This window comes from Phascolarctos cinereus, unplaced genomic scaffold (genome assembly GCF_003287225.1).
Source record: "Phascolarctos cinereus isolate Bilbo 61053 unplaced genomic scaffold, phaCin_HiC Scaffold_4;HRSCAF=312, whole genome shotgun sequence".
NCBI lineage: Eukaryota > Metazoa > Chordata > Mammalia > Diprotodontia > Phascolarctidae > Phascolarctos > Phascolarctos cinereus.
Genome location: NW_027555847.1, coordinates 83733736 through 83756996, shown reverse-complemented (window position 1 = coordinate 83756996; position 23261 = coordinate 83733736). Strand labels below are relative to the sequence as shown.

The window sequence follows — 23261 nt, the reverse complement described above, 5'->3', positions numbered from 1 at the left end:
TGCCAGGGACTATGTGCTAGGTCTTGGGGATACAAGGGCAAAATGAAACAGTGCTTGCCCTCAACAAGCTTACATTCTAAGAGAGGGAACAAAACATAGACATGAGTGGACACCAAATAAATGCAGGGTAATTTTGAGAAGCGAAGGCACCAGCAGCCAGGGAAAAGGGGAAGGCGGCACTTAGGCAGAGTTCGGAAGGATGTCAGGGAGTAAACGTACTGTGGGCATGGAGGACAGCAGGAGATGGAACGTCATGTGTGAGACATAGCAAGCAGACAGTTTGACTGGACTATGTGAAGGGGAAGTAATATGCAATAAGTTTAGAAAGGTGAGCTGGAGCCAGATTGGGAATAGTTTCAAATGACAGAGGACAATCATGCCTTTGATTTCAGTAAAATATCAGTTTTATTTATATAATTCACACATTACAAACGCATTACACCCTCACCCCCCCCCAAATCTATTATCATGCTTGATTTTGCTTTCTTCTTCAAATCACTCGGCTTTACCCTGCATTATTAACTGCTGATTTTCCAAACATTGCTTGAGTTTGTCTTCTGTCAGGGTCAGTCTCTGTTCTAGAATGGAAACAGTCTGTGCAACAAAATGGGAGAGAAGGAAGAATTAGGGAGTCTAGTCGGTATACCACGCTGCCTTGGGACAGTACAACATTTCAACTCTTGCATTAACCATTCCTGGCTGCACTTTACTTAGAACTCTGTCCTGGAGAGTTCTGAGGTGGCTTCAATCTTCTTAGAGAACATGGCTTCGGTTTCAGATATCCTGCACCCCCACCAATTTTATATTACTCAGTGTGACTAGTTATTTCCTGGATTAGCTAAAACGGAGTAGGAAATCTAAGCAATAATTCATTATGACCAAGCTGGAGTTATTGACAGAACTAATCATATTGAAAACCAAAACATCTGAAACCACATGATCATCAGCAGATGCAGAAAAAGCTTTTTTAAACAACGTATAACGCTCGTTTATGCTAAAAACCCTCCAAAGTGCAGGCATGGCAAAGACTGTTCTTAATATCATAAAAACATCCATCTAAAACCAAAAGCAAGCATCAGATACAATGGGGACATACTAGAACTTTTCCCAGTAAATACAAGAGTAAAGCAAGGAGGCTCACTCGCCCCAGTGTTATTCGATGTTGTTGTGGAAATGTTAGCAATAGCAACAAGACAAGAGAAAGAGATTAAAGGAGAAAGACAGGTAAAGGGAAGATAAGACTATCCCTCCTTGCCAGTGAGATAAAAGGCATACTTGGAAAGCCCTAGGGAATCAGCAAAGATACTAACTGAGACAACTGATAGCTTCAGCAAAGTTGCAGGTTACAAAATAAACCCTCAAAAAGTCTACTGCATTTCTATATAATAATAATAATGATAATAATAAAATCCAAGAAGCAATAATAGAAAAGGAAATCTCATTCCAAATAACTACAAAATACATAAAGTATCTGGGGATCAACTTATCCAAACACACACAAAACTTGTATAGATTAAATTATGACGTGCTACTTAAAGTAATAAAAAATAGCTTAAATAGCTGGCGGGCTATTCAGTGCTCAGGGCTGGAACATGCCAATATAAAAAGAAAATTACAATCCTACCAAAGTGATTTTAATGCCATACCAATCAAATTACCAAGGAGATACTTTACAACACTTGATAATAAATAATATCTATTTGGAAAAAGAAAAGATTTAGACCAGGGGTGAGGAATTTGTGGCCTTGAGGCCAATTTGTTCTGTGAAGTTTGGATTCAGTCAAAGGGCCATACTTGAGGACCCAGAGGGCCACATGTGGACCTTGTCCCTGATCTAGAATATCAAGGAACATGATGAAACAAATTGGGATGAAGATGGAACAGCAATTCCAGACAGTATATTAAAAAGAAGCAGTCAACAGTGTCATCTGGACAGAGGCAGCTAGGTAGTGCAGTGAATAGAGCACTGGCCTTGGAGTCAGGAGGATCTGAATTCAAATCCGGCCTTAGACACATGATACTCACTAGTTGTGTGACCCTGGGCAGGTCACTTAATCCTGACTGCCTCAAAAAAACAAACGTCATCTGGTATTGGTTAAAAAATACAGAGGTGGATCAATGGAACAGACTAGACAAAGGAATCAGAAACAGTGGAACTCAGTAACCCAGTGTTTAGCAGAAAATATACATTACCCAGGAAAAACTCTTTATTTGATAAAAACTGGAAAATAGTCTGGCAGAAATTAGGTTTATACCAAGAACTTTATATCACTTTCCACAATATATTCAAAATAGATACATGAACTAATATTAGAGATCATACTATACAAAAAAAATTAGAAGAGAAGCAGATCCTATACCTCTCACAGCTATGAGTAGGAAATGTACAGAAAAATCTTTACATCAAATTTCTTTGTTAAGTGTTTGGTATTCAAGATATAAACACAAATAAATAAATGTGTGTGTAAACTAATAGCCATTCCTCAGTAGACAGGTGATCAAAATATATGAACAAAAGATATCAACAAATATGAACAAAACAACACATTCTCAAAAGAAGAAATGCAAAGTATTCATAACCACATGAAAGAAGGTTCCAAAATCACTAATAAGAAAAACGCAAATAAAAACCCTGAGGTTTTATCTCACACCCTGCAAATTGGCAAAGATGACAAAAAAACGGCAACATGCAATATTGAAGGGGTTATAGGATGACAGGCACATTACTACATTGTTGGTGGAACTATGAATTGGCATAACCATTTTGGAAAGTAATTTGGAATTATGCAAATAAAATAATCAAAATGTCCACTCCCTTTGACCCAGAGACTACATTACTGGGCTTAACCCAACGTAGCCATTAATAAGAAAAGTGCCCATATATACCAAAATATTTATAGTAGCACTTTTTGTAAAAGCTAAAAATTTGAGACCAATTGGGGAATGGACAAATAAATTGTGGTACATGAATATAAAGATGGATGTAATGAACTCTACCTGAGGTAGAGTTGACATAAGCAGAGCCAAGAAAATAATATACACAGTGACTCCCACAATGTAAGTGGAAAGCAGCACCACACACACAAAAATCAAAAGCAAGTATCACACAATTATAAAGATCACATAGGATTCAAATGAAGAGATATAAGAGAATATCCTCAAACCACCCCTTTGTGGAGAAAGGAGGTCCAACAAGTATTACACATTGCAAGTTTTTTGACTTTTTCAGTGTATTGATTGGTTGTGCTGATTTTTTCCTCTTCCTTTTCTTCTCATCTTAAAAAAATACTATTTGTTATATGGGAGGCTTTCTGAGAGGAGGAATGAAAGAGATATTGGGGAAACTATGATGATGTTAAAAAAAATAAAAGACATCAATGAAAACTTGCTTTTAAAGACATAATGTGGACTGAACTTTAAAAAGGGGAAGAAGGAGAAGAAAGTCCAGAAGGAGAAAAGAGAATATGCCTGCAAGAGCAAAAGGTCAGAGCCCTGAATCATTCAGGAGTGACATCTGTTAAAAAGCAGTCTATGACTTTTGTTTGCCTGCATGCCAGCTGAGGCTTGACCGAGCCCCAACTCTCAGGTATTACAGACAAATAGTATACAGGGAGGCGATTCTTGAGGCTTAAAGAGGCCATTTACCTTGGACAATTTTATCCAACAAATCCACAGAGGCAAAAAATGCTTTGAGATTAATTACAAAGACACAGTATTTTGAAATTTCTAAGTCATTCTCTTTATTCTTACCACTTTATTTTTGATTGACTCACTAGCCTCTGAACTAATTTGTCATCCAACATAAAAAAAAACTAACTATATTCCACTTTTTTTTGGGTACATACTTGGTTTTTGTTTTTTAACCTTTTAATACAATTTTACTGATGTCTTTCCCTATTTACACCACAGCTATTTCCTACTGTTATTCCCAAACCCATAGTCTTCCCTTGTAATAAAGAAAGCGAAGCAAAAACCTCTGGCTGAGTGCAAGCATCTATTAGCACATTCTACATTAGGTATCCACAGTCCACTCCAACAAGGAAGGAGTGTGTCATCACCTGTTCTCTGGAGCCAAGGGATCACTGAACTTAATCAACTTGTTGCCTACCTGCACCATCTCCCTTGTTACCAACAGGAAAAAGAAAGTACATCAGGGTCATTTACAGTCACTGTACAAAAGTACAGCTGACCAATAGTATCATTATCAAAAGACTAAATTTATTTCACTTGCCCTGCTGCAAATGGGCAGTCAAATTCCACTAAAGCTACCTAGATATACAGGCTAAGGTCTCATGAAAAAGGAATTTTAGAACACTGAGGAGGCAAAGGGTTGGATACTGCCAATCTAATACAAAGGACTTTTAAAAATGATGTCCTCATTTTCTTTCTTTGATTCTGTATTGACAGGAAAGATTTAAAAGCAAAATGTATTTAAATGACTTAATCATACTAAAAATCACTTATTTCTAATTGTACCTGAAGCAAATTTATAGCTTATGTATGTGGCCTACTGGCTTCCAAAAGCTCCACTGTGAAATGCACAGAGAGATTGATCCTTGTCTTTGTCTCTCTCTGGAGAACATCAGAGCTGAAAGGGGCCTTAGAGATTATCTAATTGACCACCCTCCAACCCCTAACTTTACATATGGTAAAACTGAGGCCCAAGGAGGTTTTGTGTTTTTTTTTTTTAATAATTTAGCTTGTGACAATTTTTTTTCAGTGAGATGCTTCATTGGGTGCACTGAAGAAAAGTTTGTCAAACAGTGAAGACACATAAAACAATGGGGTAGTAAGCGTTGGAGTAATGCTGCCATTAGGAGTGATGTCAGGCTTAGTTAGGGCTCTGCACACTGTCTGGCTCGACTAACAATAAAGCCAGGACAGAATGTGGCTGCCTGCTCTGGGCTTATATCTCTTCTTTCCTCAGTGCAAATCCTCCCTCTCCTGGGATGTCCCTATCCACACTCGGTCCAGGCATATCCCCAAGCTATTTGTACGGAACAGTCCCAGCCTTGTGACATGGCACCAAGTCTCCCAACCATGAAGATTTCCTAATGTTCTCCTCATCTCCAGAAAAAAATGGCTTAATCTCAGTCTGCTCTCTTCTCCCAATTGTAACTACATGGCAACCATGTTAAAAATACATGTTTTGCTTTTTGCTGTGTCATCAAAATTGTCCTTGAGTTGAAGGGTGTCAGCAGAAAAGCTGGACCAACAGCAAGTTTCACTGTCCTGGAAACCCGTATGGGGAACCCAGTGCAGAGCCACAAGGTCATGGCTCTGCTATATCGAGACACTTCTTGCTTCTTTTTTTTTCCCTTTTAAAAACATTTAACATTTTTATTGATCTTTTTTCAAATGTCACAGTATATCCCCTTTAACAAAGGATAAAAATGAAAGGTAATATAAGTAGTTCATAACACTAAACAGCCCATGTGAGTCTGGTGGGATTACACCTATTTTCTCATCTCTCTTCTGGGGCTAATCATGATCATTATAATTACAAAACACTTATTTTGGTTGCTTTTGTTGTTGCTGTTCTTTCCTTTCGTTCATGTTGTTCTAATTGTGTATACTGTTTTACTGGTTCTGCTTAATTCTTTATTCAAGTTTGTATAAATCTTTCCATGCTTCTCTGAATTTTTCATACTCTTTTTATGGTACAGTAATTAATGTTCCATTGCATTCATATAGCAAAATTTGTTTAGGCATTCCCCAATTGATGGGCATCCACTTTGTTTCCAGTTCTTTGCTACGTTGAAGAGTACCTGTAAATATTTTAGATGTTCTGACTACTGATTCACTTGCACAAAAGGAATCAAAATGACTTATCGATTCAAGGCAAAGCTATCCTTTCCCAGGCCTCCCAAGAGTGAATCAGAAACCTATTCGGACTGTAGGTTAAATGAGAGTACAGTACCTGGGTTTAGAAAGGGCTCTATTTAAGACCCCATAGACTTCAACAAACGAAAAGTTGCTATTTAATTTCAACCAATGGTAGAGTGGTTTCCCCAGGAGTTCACCTCTGTCAACAGTACTGTATTGGGTCCCTAGGTATGCAAGAAAACTTCTCATGTCTGTGCTGTGCCAAGGAAACTTCCTTTCATATATCTAATAAAACCTAGAAACACCCTGGGAACTGGTCCCCCAAGCCAGATGAAATTTCATGACCTTATGCCTAGGCTATAAATTCTTCTCACAAAACCCAAAGCTTATAGTGCCTGTTCACAAAGTCTGTTCAATTGAATGGCTGGCCGGTTGTAGAAGAGTTGAGTACTCTAAGCAGTTTACCTGGTGTTAAGAGTTGCCAGTCACAGAACAAACATACCTGATGTGCTACAACAGTCTGCACAAGTCATTTCTGAGGAAGAAAGGAGTCCCAGCCCAGCTAGAAAAAGAGTTGGCCAAAGTGACCAGGCTTGGGAAGCCTGTAATTGATAACACTTGCTGCCTGACAATGGCAGCTCCAGGGCTATTAACTGTGAGGCAGGAAAACCATAATGGTGGTCAAACTTCCCACCTTCCAACAGGAGCCAATTTCTAAGGGGCCAAAAGTGGCTTGTGGACAGTGTTCAACTTGAATTCAACCACAAAACTTGGGTCTGAATACCAGCTCTGCTCCTCACTATCTCTATGACCTTGAGCAAGTCACTTAACCTCAGCTTCCTCATGTGGAAAAGGGGCAGAAGGGGTTTGGATTAGATGACCTGTCTGGCTCCACAGCTATGAGTCAATGATCCTGTGGTGGGCCAGGAGTGGGACAGAGGAGTCACTCTAAAGAGCGTAGAGGTGTCTTAAGTCATTCTTTAAGTTCTAGCCAAGCCCACATGGAGCCTCACATATTGCTTGAGTATTCTTTTGTTTTTCACATTGCTCATTTCTCCCCTTTAAGTCAAAGTATTAAATGTTACAAAACTAAAATTCCTTTAAAAAGAAACATATCACCTATTTTACAGTACCAAGGTGCAACCTACCACACTATTAGCTCAACCCTTTTGAAAACAGGGGAAGAGAGACAAGAAGGTCACTAAGGAGAAAAAAGCGTTAAGCGAAATTTGGAAAAATTGGTCTGGTAGCAAATTGGAAGGTAAAGGAAACCACCAGCGTAGGGACAAGATGGGGTGATTCTCTAAGAAATTGTGAGTTCCCACAAGGGATGGATCAGGGGATTCAGGAGAGTCATTAGTACTTTTATAAGGGACGCCTAGAAGCCTACTCTTTCTGGACTCCTAGTAAGGACAGATGGAAGCAGAGAAGTTGACTTCCTGGAAGCTCTTTATATTTAAGATCAGCATATCTACAAACGGGGGCTAGTGTTCCTTCCCAGCAGAGAATACCAATAAACAAATGGATACAGGGGCCTGTTGACATTTCTGGGGTCAATGTTTACCACTTATTTGTAGGAAGTGAAGTCATCTGACTTCATCGTAATCTTTAGCGTCTGGAAGTCAATGAGAACGGGTCAAAATTTCTGTAAGATTGTTAGAACTTCGTACTTTTGAATTTCTTAGCAGGAATCTAGCTCAGCCAATGCTTTTTCCATGCTAATAGCAATAACAATAGCAGAGACGTGAATCAAAGCAGGGTTGGGGTACGGAACCTGGGGGAGTGGTGTGTGGAACAACTCAAGTCATTATCTTGTGATTGACTTTTCCCTGTTAAAGATGGGAACTTTCACTTGGTCTTTAGTCAATGACAGATACATCTTGGTCCAAATATTATAATTATTCCTTCTGGGAAGTTAGTGACATACGGAAACGATGTCTTCTCATTTTGACTGTCAACAAATAGGCCACAGCAACTGTCATGGCGAGTTACACATAAAGGGCAAAGGGCCGGGCCCAGGAAGACAGAGCATAAAACAGAGGAGCAATGGAGCATACTACTATCCATGGCTGTGTCCAGAAGCCCCCAGTCAAAACACAGCTAACGTCTGGAAAAAGGCAGTTTGGAGTGGAAACCAAAGGTATAAGCAAAGTAATAGGTCAAATCTGAGTAGGAAAGTTAAAATCAAGGCATACACAAATAATGAAAGACAAATAACTAAACACACACCAGAGGTCAAAGCAGGCAAATGCTCCAGAATCCAAGGAGAGAGTCTAGGCAGAAAAGTTCAGGAACTCCAGGAAGGAAACTACGTATGGAGAGCAAAAAGGATCTTGACACTGAGACAGCTTGCCATAAACCTGGAAGCTTTTACACGTTTCTTAGAAGGGCAGGAGTCAATCCCAGAAAGGCAGCCCCTGATACTAATTTTGAGGCCTAAAATTTTATATACAAAACCACCTTGCAACTGGAAGCAAAGGCAGCCAGGTGGTATAGTGGACAGAGTCCCTGCAGTGAGGAAGCTGTTCAGTTTCTTCAGTTGTGTCTGATTCTTTGTGACCCCATTTGGGGTTTTCTTGGCAAAGGAAACTGGAGTGATTTGCCATAACCTTCTCCAGCTCATTTCCTCATCCAGATGAGGAAACTGAGGCAAACAGGCTTACGGGATTTGCCCAGGGTCACACAGCTAGTTTCTGAGGCCAGATCTGAACTCAGGAAGTGGAATTTTTCTGACTCCAGGCCTGGTATTCTATCTACTGCACCACCCAGCTGCCCTGAGTTCAAAGAAGCTGAGGAAGACCGGAGTTCAAATCCTAATTCAGATACTTACTAGCCTTGTAATCCTGGTTAAGTCCATTAACCTCTTTGAGTCTCAGTTTCCCCATCTGTAAAATGAAGGGGTTGCATTCGATGGATGTTAAGGTCCCTTTTAGCTTTAAATCCATGTCCTTAATATTTTTCTTGGTTCCACCTCTAAACATAAACTTAATCCAGGCTTGGAACATAATTGGCACTTCGTAAACGTTGACTGATTGATTAATCCATACGTTGTTACACACTTTTCAATTACTTCTCCTTTTTACAACTGTTCATTTCAAGTGACAGAGTTAGTTTAATAATAACAACAGCTCACATTTACACAATGTTTTAAGATTTGCAAAGTGATTTACAAACATTATCTCATTTGATCCTCACCGACAACCTGTGAGGTAGGTGGTAATGTTATCCCCATTTTATGGATGAGGAAAGTGAGACTCAGAAAGGTGTTATGACTTGCCCAGGTTCACACAGGTAGTGTGAAGGGCAGGACCTGAACTAAGTCCAGGTCACTCCAGGTCTGTTCCTCTGGCCACTGTCTCAGGTCGCCTCTCCTGGGGCATCTTCATGCTGATGTTTCACAAATCCTTGCTATTTCCCACCACAAGGGAACCCTAAGTGTTCTGTCTTCTCCACTAGTGCTCATGACGTTCAGCACTCAGACATCCTACAAGTGCCTTCTCTTGCTGCTCTAGGGCCACCGGAGCCTGGAGACAATACCAGCACTGTCTGAAACAAAGTAGAATATCTGTATCCTACTGCTTAAAAACAAACATTCTGAGGCCTTTGTAACCAGGCTTTTAACATGGCCTTCCCCTTTCAATATATTTGTATTTTAAAAGGGAATACAAACTTTCCAAATGGATTATCAGTCAACAGCACTCAATTTACTCTGGCTCCTACTCCAACAACAAGGAAAGGAATGGCAGTTCCTTCCTTCTATCAGAGCCCAGAGAGACCTCTGGAGTCCTAGACAACTGCACAGAGTAGTTCAGCATAAACACGGTGGATATTATCAGTTGAGGGAGCTATGACTTCTCAATAATCCAGTAGCATATATGGTGAGACACAGAGAATAATGGAAAATGTCCTGTGGACCTCCTGATGACTGACTGGCTCCCTGTTTTCTTTTTAAATGAAAGTAAATGGGGGACTAGGAAGAATGGAGAGGAATCACAGACCCTTAACAGCTTGAAGGGATTCAGAACAATCCTTTATCCTTCCCTCACATGAGTAAGAGTCACAGAGTACCAGAGCTGGAAGTTCTAGTTTAACTCTAATTTTACAGGGGAAGACACAAACTGTGAGAACTGGTGACACTGATCCATCCTATTAGAAAAAGGATGTCTGAGAAGATTCGAACATCTTTCTATTCATCTTCTCTCAAAACTTTTTTTCTTCTATTAATTCAAATGCCCGGCTCTGGAAATTTCTTCTGTCTGTTCCCCATGTGTGGAATGTTCTCCCTCCTCATCGCTGTCTCCTACTTTCCCTGGCTTCCACTAAGTGCCAACTAAAATCCCATCTTCTACAGGAAACCTTTCTCAACCCCATTTAATTCTAGTACCTTCCCTCTGTTAATTATTTCCTATTCATACTGCACAGAAACTTGTATGCATATAGTTGTTTGTTTGTTGTCTCCCCAGGAGACTGTCAGTCCTCGAGGGCAGGTCTTTTGCCTCCTTTTGTATCCGCAGTGCTTACCAGTGCCTGGCACATAGTAGGATCTTAATAAAGGTTTACTGACTGAAATAAAAAACTGTTATCATGTAAGTCTACTTCCTCTCCTTCAATAGGGGAAGATGGAAAAGAGCCAGTCACTACCTGGCATGGTGCCCTTAAGGACTGTTCACAGATCAGTCTTCTCCTCTCTCTTCTTTAAACCAGTCTCACGTCCATTTTTACAGTTCTCATTTTCCAACCCTTATGTCACTTAGTAGTGCTCAACTCCAACGTGTTGAACCTGAACTGCCCCTAGAACTCCAGTTAAGGTCTGACCACACCAAATATGAGGGGACGATTCCTCCATGGTACATGATTGGTTCCTATTTCTGCTCAAAAAGACTATTCCTGTCATTTTTCCTCACTGAACTCACAGTCAGCTTATAGTCCATTATGAACCCTAATATCACATATGTATGCATATATATGCACGTGCACATGCACATGCTATCTCTCTCTCTTTGTTCTTTCCTCCATCTGATATTTGGGCAGTTGGGCTTTCTTTTTTTTTCAGTGAGGCAATTGGGGTTAAGTGACTTGCTCAGAGTCACACAGCTATTGAGTGTTATGTGTCTGAGGCTGCATTTGAACTCAGATCCTCCTGACTCCAGGGCTAGTGCTCTATCCACTGCACCACCTAGCTGCCTCCAGTTAGACTTTCTTTTTTTCTTTTATTAATTTATTTTGATTTGTCAACAATCACTTCCATATGCTTTTGAGTTTAAAATTTTTCTCCCCCTTCCCCCCCCACCAACCTCCCCAAGATGGCGCACAATCTCATACAGGCTATACATTTACATTCCTATCAAACATATTTTCACATTAGTGATGTTGTAAGCAAAAATTAAGACCAATAGGAGGAACCATCAGAAAGAGGAAACAAAACTCAACAGAAGAAAAAAAAAAGATAGTGATTCGACTTCCATAGTTCTTTCTTTGGATGTGGACAGCATTTTCTATCACAAGGCCTCTGGAACTGTCTTAGATCCTTGTTATGCTGAGAAGGGTTCAGTTTATCAATATTAGTCATCATGCAACATGGCTGTTATTGTGTACAAAGTCCTCTTGGTTCTGCTCACTTCACTCAGCATCAGACCATATCAGTCTTCCCCAGGTTTTTCTGAAGTCAGCCTGTTCACCATTTCTTATAGCACAATAGTATTCCATTACATTCATATACCACAACTTACTCAGCCGTTCCCCAATTGATGGGCATCCTCTCAATTTCCAATTCTTTGCCACCACAAAAAGAGCTGCTATGAATATTTTCGTACATGTGGGTCCTTTTCCCATTTGTTTGGTCTCTTTGGGATATAGCCCTAGAAGTGCTATTGCTGGATCAAAGGGTATGCACATTTTTGTAGCCCTTTGGGCATAGTTCCAAATTGTTCTCCAAAATGGTTGGATCATTTCACAGCTCCACCAACAATGTATTAGTGTTCCAATCTTCCCACATACTTCTCCAACATTTATCATTTTCCTGTTTTGTCATGTTGGCCAATCTGATAGGTGTGATGTGGTACCTCAGAGTTGTTTTGATTTACATTTCTCTAATCAATAATGATTTAGAGCATTTTTTCATATGACTATAGATGGCTTTAATTTCTTCATCTGAGAACCTTCTGTTCATATTCTTTGACCATTTATCAATTGGGGAATGGCTTGTATTCTTATAAATTTGTCTTAATTCTCTACATATTTAGAACTTTTAGAGAGAGACTGGTTGTAAAAATTCTTTCCCAATTTTCTACCTTCCTTCTAATCTTAGTTGCATTAGCTTTGTTTAATGTAATCAAAATTATCCATTTTGCTTTTTGCAATGTTCTCTATCTCCTGTTTGGTCATGAATTCTTCTGCTCTCCATAGATCTGATAGGTAAACTATTCCTTGTTCTCCCAGTTTTATAGTATCAGCCTTTATATCTAAGTCATGAACCCATTTTGATTTTATTTTGGTATATGGTATGAGATTTGGATCTATGCCTAGTTTCTGCGATACTCTTCTCCAGTTTTCCCAGAAGTTTTTTTCAAAGAGTGGGTTCTTATTCCAGAAGCTAGGGTCTTTGGGTTTATCAAATAATAGATTACTATAGTCATTGCCAGTTAGGCTTTCTTTACTCTGCCCTTGGCCTTGGTGAATTTTATTTCATTCCTCCATGGCTAAAGGGTATTGCCTGGGCCCACTGCCTTAATGATGTAGCTGAGTTAAGGGCAAATATAATCACACTGACATATCAGTGGAAGACAGAGACAGAAAATGCATACTCTTGGTATAAAAGGCCAAAGCTTTGGGGTAGATGTGGAGTCAGATAGGCAGCCAACTCCTTGTATCTTGTCTCCTAATCCAGGACTGATCTCTGTGGTTTGAAGATCTGCTTTGGCACCTGCCTTCCCACTTCTATCTCAGTCCTTTGCATTTTGGTGCTTCAAAGAAATCTAATCTACATTTCTAACCCAACTTGACATCTGGTTTATATACTTTTGGATTACGATTCAAATTATTTCTCAAATACTTTCTTTAAGAAGAGAATTCCCTCTGGTTCTGTCCCAGTGATTTTCTCTAATTACTAGCTGAGGGTAGGATAGATTAATGGCTAAGCCATACCAAAAGATAGCTTTGCAATTCTGCACTGTGAGCAATCTTACATCCCTAAATGGAAGCATCTCATTGAAGAGGACACTACCGTTCACTTCCACGCACATTACCTGGCTCCTTCTCTGACCTTGTCACCTTCACTTTTGCAATTCATCTAAAGTCATTGGAGGGGGTAGGGGAGAAAAAGTAGTTAAATTTGATACACTGTATTTTTACCCAATATATTTCCCAACAAAGTTCCAAAAAGCTCTCCCCTCCCGCTATGTTTAAAAAGCTTATTTCTTGATTAACAGCAAGGAAAGAAATGTTCTTTAACTTTAATGGTATGTTTCTAAGATATGTCCAATGGTATATTATTTGTATTTGAGCACTTTGTTGCCATTTGATCTCATCAAACTCACTCAATTCTAATCTCATTTTCCATGGTGCTTTCTGCCCGAACTCACCTTGGGGTCTGTCTGTCTACTAAAAGAGCAAACTCTCTATTTCTACTATGTATTCAATTCAGCAGATGCTTATGATGAAGAGGAAGAGAAGTATTAAGTACACAAAGCAAGTACATCTACTGATGGTTCTATAAATGGCATCTTCAAAGTAAGTATCTTTTCATTCAGAAATTCCCATTGTGTAGAAGTTACAGACCAAGCTGGAGGGGGGAGGGGTGTTTGTCTCTCTGTTTGGATTTTAGCTTATCACATATAAATATATATATATATATATATATATATATATATATATATATATATTTCAATTATTATAAGAAAAAGTCCTAAGAACAAGAGTGTTTTAATGGAAACAAGTGGAAAAGCTATGCCCATGTCTTGACTCAAGGGGTTCCAGAAAGGCACTAAGTCAAGAGCAGAAAGACAATCACCTCCTTCATTTCTGCTTTTGAGGACATTAATGTCACTCACTTAGTTTGGCTAATTTAATAATTATGCTATAAGAAACCAGGAAGCATTTTAAAGTAGACATCTTTGAAAATGAGTAACATGAAGCTTAGCATGATTATTTAAAAAAACTGACAAATGATCATACTGTTTCTGCTTGTAATGGTGGCCTCCACTCTTCTGAGCCTTCATTACGGCTGACAAGAATCAGAATCACAAGGAAGTACTGCCAAACATCATATTGGCCATCATTTTCCCAACTGGTGTCCTTGATCAAAGAATTCATCAGCATGAGAACATGTGAATGATAGCATGTCCCTGGGCATTAATTTTTAGCCATGCTCTCTAAAGACCTCATTCTCTTTTACTTAGCATTAACTTCTCATTAGCTGATGGGAGGCCATGGCTTAGAAAAACAAAACAAAACACTAAATAATCTAAACTGCCTTTATATTTGGTTTTGGAATACAGCAGATGGTGTTTTTGCAGAATATTTATTTTAATTTCATCTCACCTTGGCAGATACCAGAATGTGAATTCTCTTATCATACATTAGATGGGCAACAAGGGGAAATAGCCCAAGAGCATCACGGGCGAATCAGGAAAAAAGCTGCCCTGGGATTAAAAACAAATCTATTCACTTATTTTGACAAAGAAATGCTAAAGAATTTATAATCTAGGAGAAGAAAATAAGATATGGCACTAGTCACCATACTACGTGAGAATAAGGAAAGTGCAGCAAAAATTCCCACGCCGTATGCTTCCCATTGTGCTCCACTGTGTGTCTGCTCCCATACAGGTTAGCAGCTGAAGCTGGGGGAGCAGGGCAACTTGCCAAGGGAGAGGCTGTAAAGAGAACAGAGAAGAAAGGGCACAAGGACAGAGCCTTAGAGGACTCCTACACTGAGGGGGAGGAGGCACAGAAGCAAGGCAAACAGACAGGAAAGGCGGTCAATCCAGAGTCCAGTGTCACTGAAAGGGAGGTAAAAGCAGCATCCAGGAGCGACGGGTAGTTCCAAGGGTCCAATGCTACAAAAAGGTAAAGGAGGATGGGGATTAAGAAGAGGCCACTGGATTTGGGATTAGCTTGCCTTGGAGAAAGCATTTTATGAAGCAAGACCACGAGGACTGAACCTAAGGAAGTAAAAGGCTATAACATTCAGCAATTCATTGTTTATGCACTTGTTGTATGCCAGGCTCTGTACTAGGAGATGGGGCTATGAAGACAAAAAAGAAACAGTCCTTAAGGTAACTTCAAGGATCTTAAAACTTTACTTAGGGAAAACAACATACGCATAGATGAGTTAAAACAAAAATAATTTTGGATTGTTTGTACACTACTTTTTAAAAAAATTTAATAAGAAAAGGGAGGAGTGAGACAGAATGATGGCTCAAGAAAGGAAACAACAATTAGAAGAAAGTATTTTTCTTTTTCATTTTGGAGAAGAGAGACCAGAGGATGTTTTTAAACAGAAGGGAAAGAGCTAGCAGAGACAAAGAGATTGAAAATGCAACAATCAGGGAATACCTGATGAAAGAAATCCTGAAGGAAGTGGGAGACTATGGAATCAAGGACCCAGATAGAGAAATTAGCTTTGGAAAGGAGGAAGGTCATCCCACCAGAAGAGAAGAAGGGCAAATACAGAGGAATTGCAAGGGGTGGAGGCAAAGAGTTTAAGGACAGATGGCCTTAATTTCATTGGAGAAGTAGAAGTCAAAGCTACCTTCTAAAAGTACAAGGTAAGTGAAAGGAATGTAAAGTGAACAGGACAAGTTCTGGAACAGCCACCGTGGAGCATGCTGAACCACGAGGTATAGACTGGGTAGGAAAGAAAGTAAGGACAAATTGGCAGAGACAGAATAGGGCGGGAGGTAGGGGGCTGGGGGAGAGGCTCAAGAGGCCAGAAGTAATCACAAGTATGAAGAGATCTCGAAGTGAAGAAGTGAGTAAGAAGGAAGCTGTGGTCAGAAGGGAATTTCAGACGTCAGAATTTTGGAGGGGGGATAATTGCCAGCACTGGAGAAGTCTTAAGGTATAAAGGAACAGGCGTACCAATGGGAAGCTAAATTACTATACAGATTGAGGTTACTGGAGTTCAAAAAGGAGACGAGCAGCTTTGAGGAACAATAAAAAATGCCCAAGTGACCTAGCTTTCTGCTTAATAATGTCATCTATTAAATCTAACAACTAGGAGGAATTCCTTCTGAGGTCAGGGGAACAGGATAGCTACTTCAGATAGTATTAGATCAGTGTATGTAACATTTGGAAGGAAAATACAGGCAAGATCATCTCAAAACAATATATTTTTTTGGGGGGGGGGGAGAATACTCAAGCTTTTGACATCAGTTTGATTTTTCCTTGACTGGGGAACAAGGCTGCATTCAAGAGCAAACTTAGTCTGTGAGTGGGGAGGGGGGTGTGTGTGTGGGGGGGCCCTGTATACTTTTATCATGACTCATTCTCCAGAGGTCTCAAAAGCAAAGCATCCTAGGAGCTGTGGAACAACGGTATTTTAGTCATACCATAATTTCCCCTCTCCGGGGAAAGAAGACATTGTGACCTACCTCTCATCAGGATAAAATTAACATGGAAGCCTTTATTTTACTTGGTGCTCAAGAACTGTAAGACATTTTACTAAACACACTGAAGGACCTTCTGAACTGAATGTAAAAGGGGGCCGTCTGCAAAAGCGGCAGGCTTTTTTATGATTTCCCAAGAATCAGAGTGACACCCAAAGAAGTACCATTTAAACCCACATAAGGGGAGCTGTACCTGACCCTGTCCAACCTTCCACCCAGGAATAACCTACTCCCTTAGCTAGGTCAGGAACACATCTGGGAAAACAAAGACTGAAAAGTTTCTAATCAAAATTGTCTGATTTTGAAAATGAAATAAAATGTTACCAGCTTATGGCGCCACCCCCCTCTTCATATATATTCATTTATTTAAAAATTACCTATATGCATTATATCACATTAGATGCTGAATGGGAAGATATGTATGTCCCAATTTCTGCCTTCCAGAAAATTATGACTTTTTTTTACTTTTTAGGAAAAATAATTTATTTTACTGATATCTTGTTTTTACATCACTACATTTCCCAATGTATCTGTTCCCCTTACTCTCCCAGAGACCCATCCCTCACATGAAATAAAAGAGAAAAAAACAGTTCAGCAAAACTAATGCATTAAAAAAGTTTGGAATTATATTTCTTTTAAAATGTTTTATTAAGAAAAACAAACCAACCAACCACTGAAAACACTGCCTCAGAGCTCTCCCTTGTAATAAGTATGATCAAGTGGGGGAAAATATAAGCAACATAGTGGCCACATCTGAAAATGTATCTTCCTTGCATGGTATGTGTTCCCATAAACTTGCTTCTGAGTTTCCTGTTGGTGCAACCTTGCCTACCTTCAGTCTGCATAAGATGCAGTCTATAAAATAACATGTAGTGGAAAAAACAAGGGGCTATTTGAGCTTGATCTCCAGATCTCTCATCTACTGGGCCACAGATTTAGAGCTAGAAAGGGCATCAGAGGCCATCCAGTCCAGCCTTCTCATTTTACAGATAAGGACACTGAGGCATGAGAAGGTTAGATCATTTGCCCAAGGTCTCACAGAGTTGGGATTTGAACTTAGCTCCTTTGACCCTACATCTTGTGCTTTTTCCACTGTACCATAAAGAACAAGCCTGGGCATTATAAGATTAGGAAAATATTTCTGTAGAACTTTATCCAATTACCTTACTTCCTCTTCACAAAAGTCCTGTGATGTAGGCAGTACAAATAAAATTATTCCCACTTTACAGAAGAGGAAACTGAGGTCTAGAGGAAGTGAGTTGTCTAATATCACATAGTAACAGCAGGGAAACTGAGGATTAATCCCAGGTTGCCTCCCTCCCAAGTACAGTGTTCTTTCTACTATATCATGCTGTCTTCATTTAAATAGATAGAACATCTCATCTCTGTTATGTGTATTGAATGAAAAGCAGTAAACGCTTTTCAGGGGCACCATGAGTAGGACGACTAGGTTACTATGGGGTCCTTTAGCTGAACAAAGTGAAATCTACATTCAAAAATCCAAAGGAATTGTTATTTTCCCATTCTTCCAGAAAGGGCTAAAATTGGAGCAGCTAGGTGGCGTAGTGGACAGAGCACCGGCTCTGGAGTCAGGAGGATCTGAGTTCAAATACTGCCTCAGACACATAATATTTCCTAGCTGTGTGACTCTGGGCAAGCCACATCACCCTAAATGCCCACCAAAAAAACAAAACAAAAACAAAAAGAGAGAGAGAGAGAGAGAGAGAGAGAGAGAGAGAGAGAGAGAGAGAGAGAGAGAGAGAGAGAGAGAGAGAGAAAGAAATGGCTAAAATCAATATCCTAAGCCAGGTGCAATTTGCCTAATACATGGCAGTTGTTTTTTTTTTTAAGTGAGGCAATCAGGGTTAAGTGACTTGCCCAAGGTCACACAGCTAGTACATGTCAAGTGTTTGGTCTGAGGCCGGATTTGAACCCAGGTTCTCCTGACTTCAGGGCCGGTGCTCTATCCACTGCGCCACCTAGCTGCCCCATGGCAGTTCTAATAAAAGTTTTCTTCAGTCTCCATCAAGATAACTGTACATGAGAAAAGTACATTTCTTTTGAAGCTCTTTTCTTTCTTATACTTTTAAATCTCTTTACACTGCTTTCCCCTTGTTTCTCATTTCCCTTTTGACCCACACTCCTCCCCTCTGCTTCTCAAATATTCTCCCACTTGTTACCTCCCAGTTATTTATTATCCTTCTAGATCCAACGCCTCTTCCTGCGTGTGTCTCCTCTTCTTACAGTCGCACTGGCCTGCTTGGCCCTACATTTTTTTTCTTGTTCTTTCCCTCCTACTTTTCATTACTCTGTTTTGGGGCTTCTTTTTGCCCTTTTCTTTTCTACATATATGCATGTATGTGTATGTGTTTGAGGGACAATGCATATAAAAATACATATGCACCCCCTTTGGAGACCAAAAGGCTTATCTAAACCCCAAATGGAACCTGTGGCCCTTGATGATGCACAGCCTCACTTCCAGAGCAGCTTTAAGTATGCTCAGATTCAGGTCCCTAGACATCTGTGCTTCCAGAGACCAATCCTTAAATGTCTGCCCATCCTTTGTGGGATCAAATCTCCTAGAAGGACTGGCTTATTGATGCCGAAGGGACAGGTATGAGTGAGGAAAGAATGAAAAGTCGGCTCTTAAGTTACTTAGTTTGGTCACTGGAATTTAAGAAGTAGGGATTGGAGATAAAAGAAACAACCTGTAAGATGAAGGATAAGAACTTGGGGTGCCAGAAGAGCAGAAGCAGCCTGGGCCCCAATGGGTGACCAACTACCAAATGGGTGACTACCTATTTATAATTAATCCTGAATCATAAGATCAAAGCATAGTAATACTCAAAGCTTTCACAATTTCTTAAAATTATATGAGGTCCAGGTAAAAATGTGTGTGCCTGTGTGTGTGTGTGTGTGTGTGTGTGTGTGTGTGTGTGTGTGTGTGTGTGTGTGTGTGTGTGTGTGGGGAGACCACTGAGAAAAGCTACTGTTTAGAGAGTCACTAGTATCATTTCATTGTCTACTTTAAGAGTTAACTCCCAAAGCAAGAGGCACTACAAGTACCCAAAGGCCTCTAGGCCAGGGACTGACAAGCTGTTTCCATAGATGATGGAAACCATCTGTTTTGCCTCATAGGTAATGGTGAAATGCCAGTCTCCAACTGAAGCATTCAAACACACATGGAAGCATTTCCAACTTTTTGAACACATAACAAGAGTCCATTTGTAAACAGAAACTGTAAAACTTTTCTACTTTTAAGCTATTAACCAAAGTGGGGTCCACAATTCCATTTAAAGAACTCTAAAGCAGTCTCTTCCTCTCAAAGAGAACAGAAGTCATTATGGAGGTTTTTACTAAATGATGGCTTGGGGTATTCCTGTGAAAACTCAGTCTTCAAGATGAAACCAGAAATTGAGAAGCCCGTTTTAGCTGGTAGAGCAATTGGCACCCAATTCTGTTCAGACACAATCTCAAAAGAATTTTCTTAAAGTCATCAAAGAACACCAGAAAAGTCAGTGTTGTGGTACTAAGTGCCAGCTCTTTTCCAACCCTTTGGCAGTGACACACCACTACTATAAGCTGGTTTGGAGGTGATATCAATAAGTTGACTTTTTTTTGTTAAGAAAGTAAAACAAAGAGGAGTAAACACAGCATATCAACACTTTTCAAATGGGTTACCTATTTAAATAATACTTTTTATTGGCCTATGCCCTAAAATACACATGGAACACTGAAAAGAGTGCTGTATTGAGACCCAGAAGATCTGGGTTCAAATCCTATCTCTCCTGTGTACCCTTGCTCTGAAGACCCTTAATACTATAAATAGTAATTTTTTCTTTCATGATTCCCTATTCATTGAGAGGCTTAGGACAGTGTCCCATAACCATATATAGTGCCGGGGATCATTTCAGAGAGATTTTTTTTTTAATGAAAATAAATTTCTAATGGAAATCCTTCCAGAGTCCCTTCGGTAAATACCATGGGTGAACTAATTGGAAATAAGGCACTGGGGTCTTTCTAGCCATGCAATCCTAGAAGAGGGCACTGAACACCATTCTCTCAAAAGATAACTTGTATGATTCAACAGCACAAAATGCTGCTCTTATTAAATCTGTTTCTAAAGGAGGTAAAAACTAAGTTGAATGGGTAGGACAGATTCTACATTTTCAATCTTTGAGATGATCCAAAAAGAAAGACAGATGTTATATATAATCCCAGTTAGCTTCATAGTCACCCTGTACAACTGGGCCTGGGGATCAAACATCCCATTTCAAGATCCCTCCCTTCAGGAAGCTTGAGACCTGGACATAAGAGACAGGAAACTATGAGAACTCACCGCAGCTTCCTGCTACAGACAGAGCCCCCAGGGGTCTGGCTCCAGCCTTGGGCCTGGTTGTTGTCCTTTTCCTTGAAGAGGACCAAAATGACATCACTATGTTAGACCCAAGTTATAGTGTGTCCAACTGTGGCTGGTCAGACCAGTATGAGCTCAGAGTGCTCTACCACAGATCAAGTACAAACAGTCCATGTGAATGTCTGGGTGGATTCTCTAAATTTGAACATCTAGCATTTCTTTTGGGTTACTTCAATTTTGCTTTGCTCATAGAACACAGCACTTTCTTTGATGGGGCATGCCATGTGGGGCTGTCCTGTGCCAATGTCTCTGATGTTACACAATCAATTCCAAAATTCTTAAGAGAAACCTTGAGAGTAAATTTTTTGTGAGGCAACTGGGGTTAAATGACTTGACCAGGGTCACAGAGATAGTAAGTGTCAAGTGTCTGAGGCTGGATTTGAACTTAGGTCCTCGTGACTCCAGGGCCAGTGCTTTATCCACTGCACCATCTAGCAGCCCCTCCTTGTATTTCTTCTTCTGACCACCATGCGAACGCTTGCCCTGTGTGAGTTCTCCGTAAAATAGTCTTTTTGGCAAGTGTATGTTTGGCATTCGAACAATGTGGCCAGCCCATCAGGTCTGTACTTTCTGGGGTGTGGTTAAATACTTGGCAGTTTAGTTCAAGAAAGGATCTCAGTGTCTGGTATCTTATCCTGCCAGGTGATCTTCAGAATCTTCCTAAGACAATTCAAATGGAAGTGATTCAGTTTCCTGGCATGGTACTGGTATACTGTCCAGGTTTCATAGGCATACAACAATGAGGTCAGTACAACAGCTCTGCAGACCTTCAGTTTGGTAGTCAGTCTAATACCTTTTCCCTCCCACACTTCCCTTTGGAGCCTCCCAAACACTGTGCTAGCTCTGGTAACGTGTGCATCAACCTCATTATCAATGTGTACATCCCTAGAAAGTATACTGCCAAAGTAAGCGAACTCATCCACAGCATTCAAAACTTCTCCATTTGCTGCAACCAATGTAACCAATGGTTCCACATATGGATGGTGCGGTGCTGGCTGACAGAGTACCTATTTTTTCTTGGTGTTAATTGTTAGGTCAAAATTAGCACAAGCAGCAGAGAATCGATCTATACTTTGTTGCATCTCAGCTTCAGAGGGTGCACTGAGTGCACAACCATCTGTAAACAAAAAAATCATGCACCAATACTCTCTCCACTTTGGTCTTAGTTTGTAGCCATTTCAAGTTAAAGAATTTCCCATCACTGCAGTAGCTGACCTTGATGCCATGTTCATTCTCAATGAAGGCATCACCCTCCCATACTGTCTGTCTCTTCTCCTTACAATCACATAGTCTATTAAATGCCAATGTTTGCTGCAAGGGTGCATCCATGAAGTTTTATTGCATTTAGATAAAAAGAAGACAGTGTTGCTGATGAAAAGGTCATAAGATACACAAGTCTTCAGTAGTAAGTGACTACTGCTGTTGCTGTTTCCAATTCTATTTCTCCCAAAGACTCCCTGCCATCTGGTAGTCTGAGCCTATTCTAGTACTAAAATCACTCAGAATTGTAAGCTCATCCTCTTTTGGCACATTGATGATAAGGGTCTCCAGGTCTTCATAAAATTTTTCTTTGACCTCATCAGAGTTCATCATGGTGGGAGCACAAGCACTGGTGACAGTGGCATGACATTTTCCTGCAAGTGGCAATCACACTGTCATGAGTCTGTCATTCACTCCTTTCATCAGGCATACAAGTTTGCTGACTAGATTAATTTTGAATGCAAAAGCTACTCTAGCTTCATGCATTCCCCTTCACTGCGGCCACTCCAGAAAAATGTGCATCCAGCTCTGCCTTCAGTAAGCTGGCCTTCATTTGCCAGTCTTGTTTCACTTAGGGCTGCTATCTGGATGTGACATCTGATGAGTTCTTTTGCAAAAAGAACTATTCGTTTTTTAGGTCTACTTGATTTTTTTGTCATCTATAAGTATGTGCATATTTCATGTACTGATGGTGAGTAGAATCATCTTTGCAGAAATTTTTATACATTTTTTTTTGGTGTTTTGACCACAGGGAGAGATCCCCACCTGCTGTGTTAATCAGGCCAGAGCTGGGTAAGCAGACAATTTTTAGGGCACCTTTTCTAATCTTCATTTATTTTTAGTTTTGACATTCACTTTTGTAAGAGTGAGTTTAAATTTTCGCCCCCTCCTCAAGATGGTGTGCAATCGGACATAGGCTATACATGTACAATCATATTAAACAGATTTCCACATTAGTCATATTGTAAAGAAGAATTAGCACCAAAGGGAAAAAATGCGAGAAAGAAAAAACAGTGAGAGAGAGTGAGTGAGAGAGAGAGAGCGAGAGAGAGAGAGAGAGAGAGAGAGAGAGAGAGAGAGAGAGAGAGAGAGAGAGAGAAGTATGCTTCTATCTGCATTCAGACTCCATAGTTCTTTCTCTGGAGGTGGATAGC

The 23261-nt window shown here is 40.0% G+C and overlaps 1 protein-coding gene across 1 annotated transcript in view; it reads right to left on the bottom strand.

Moving 5' to 3' along the window:
• Positions 1–381: 381 nt before the first annotated feature.
• Positions 382–23261, bottom strand: part of POC1A (POC1 centriolar protein A) — a 175202-nt gene continuing 152322 nt past the window's right edge. Inside the window, exon 11 of the mRNA XM_020971567.2 lies at positions 382–594. Coding sequence (XP_020827226.1) covers positions 496–594 — 99 coding nt within the window. The 3' untranslated portion in view covers positions 382–495. The remainder of the gene's footprint in view (positions 595–23261) is intronic.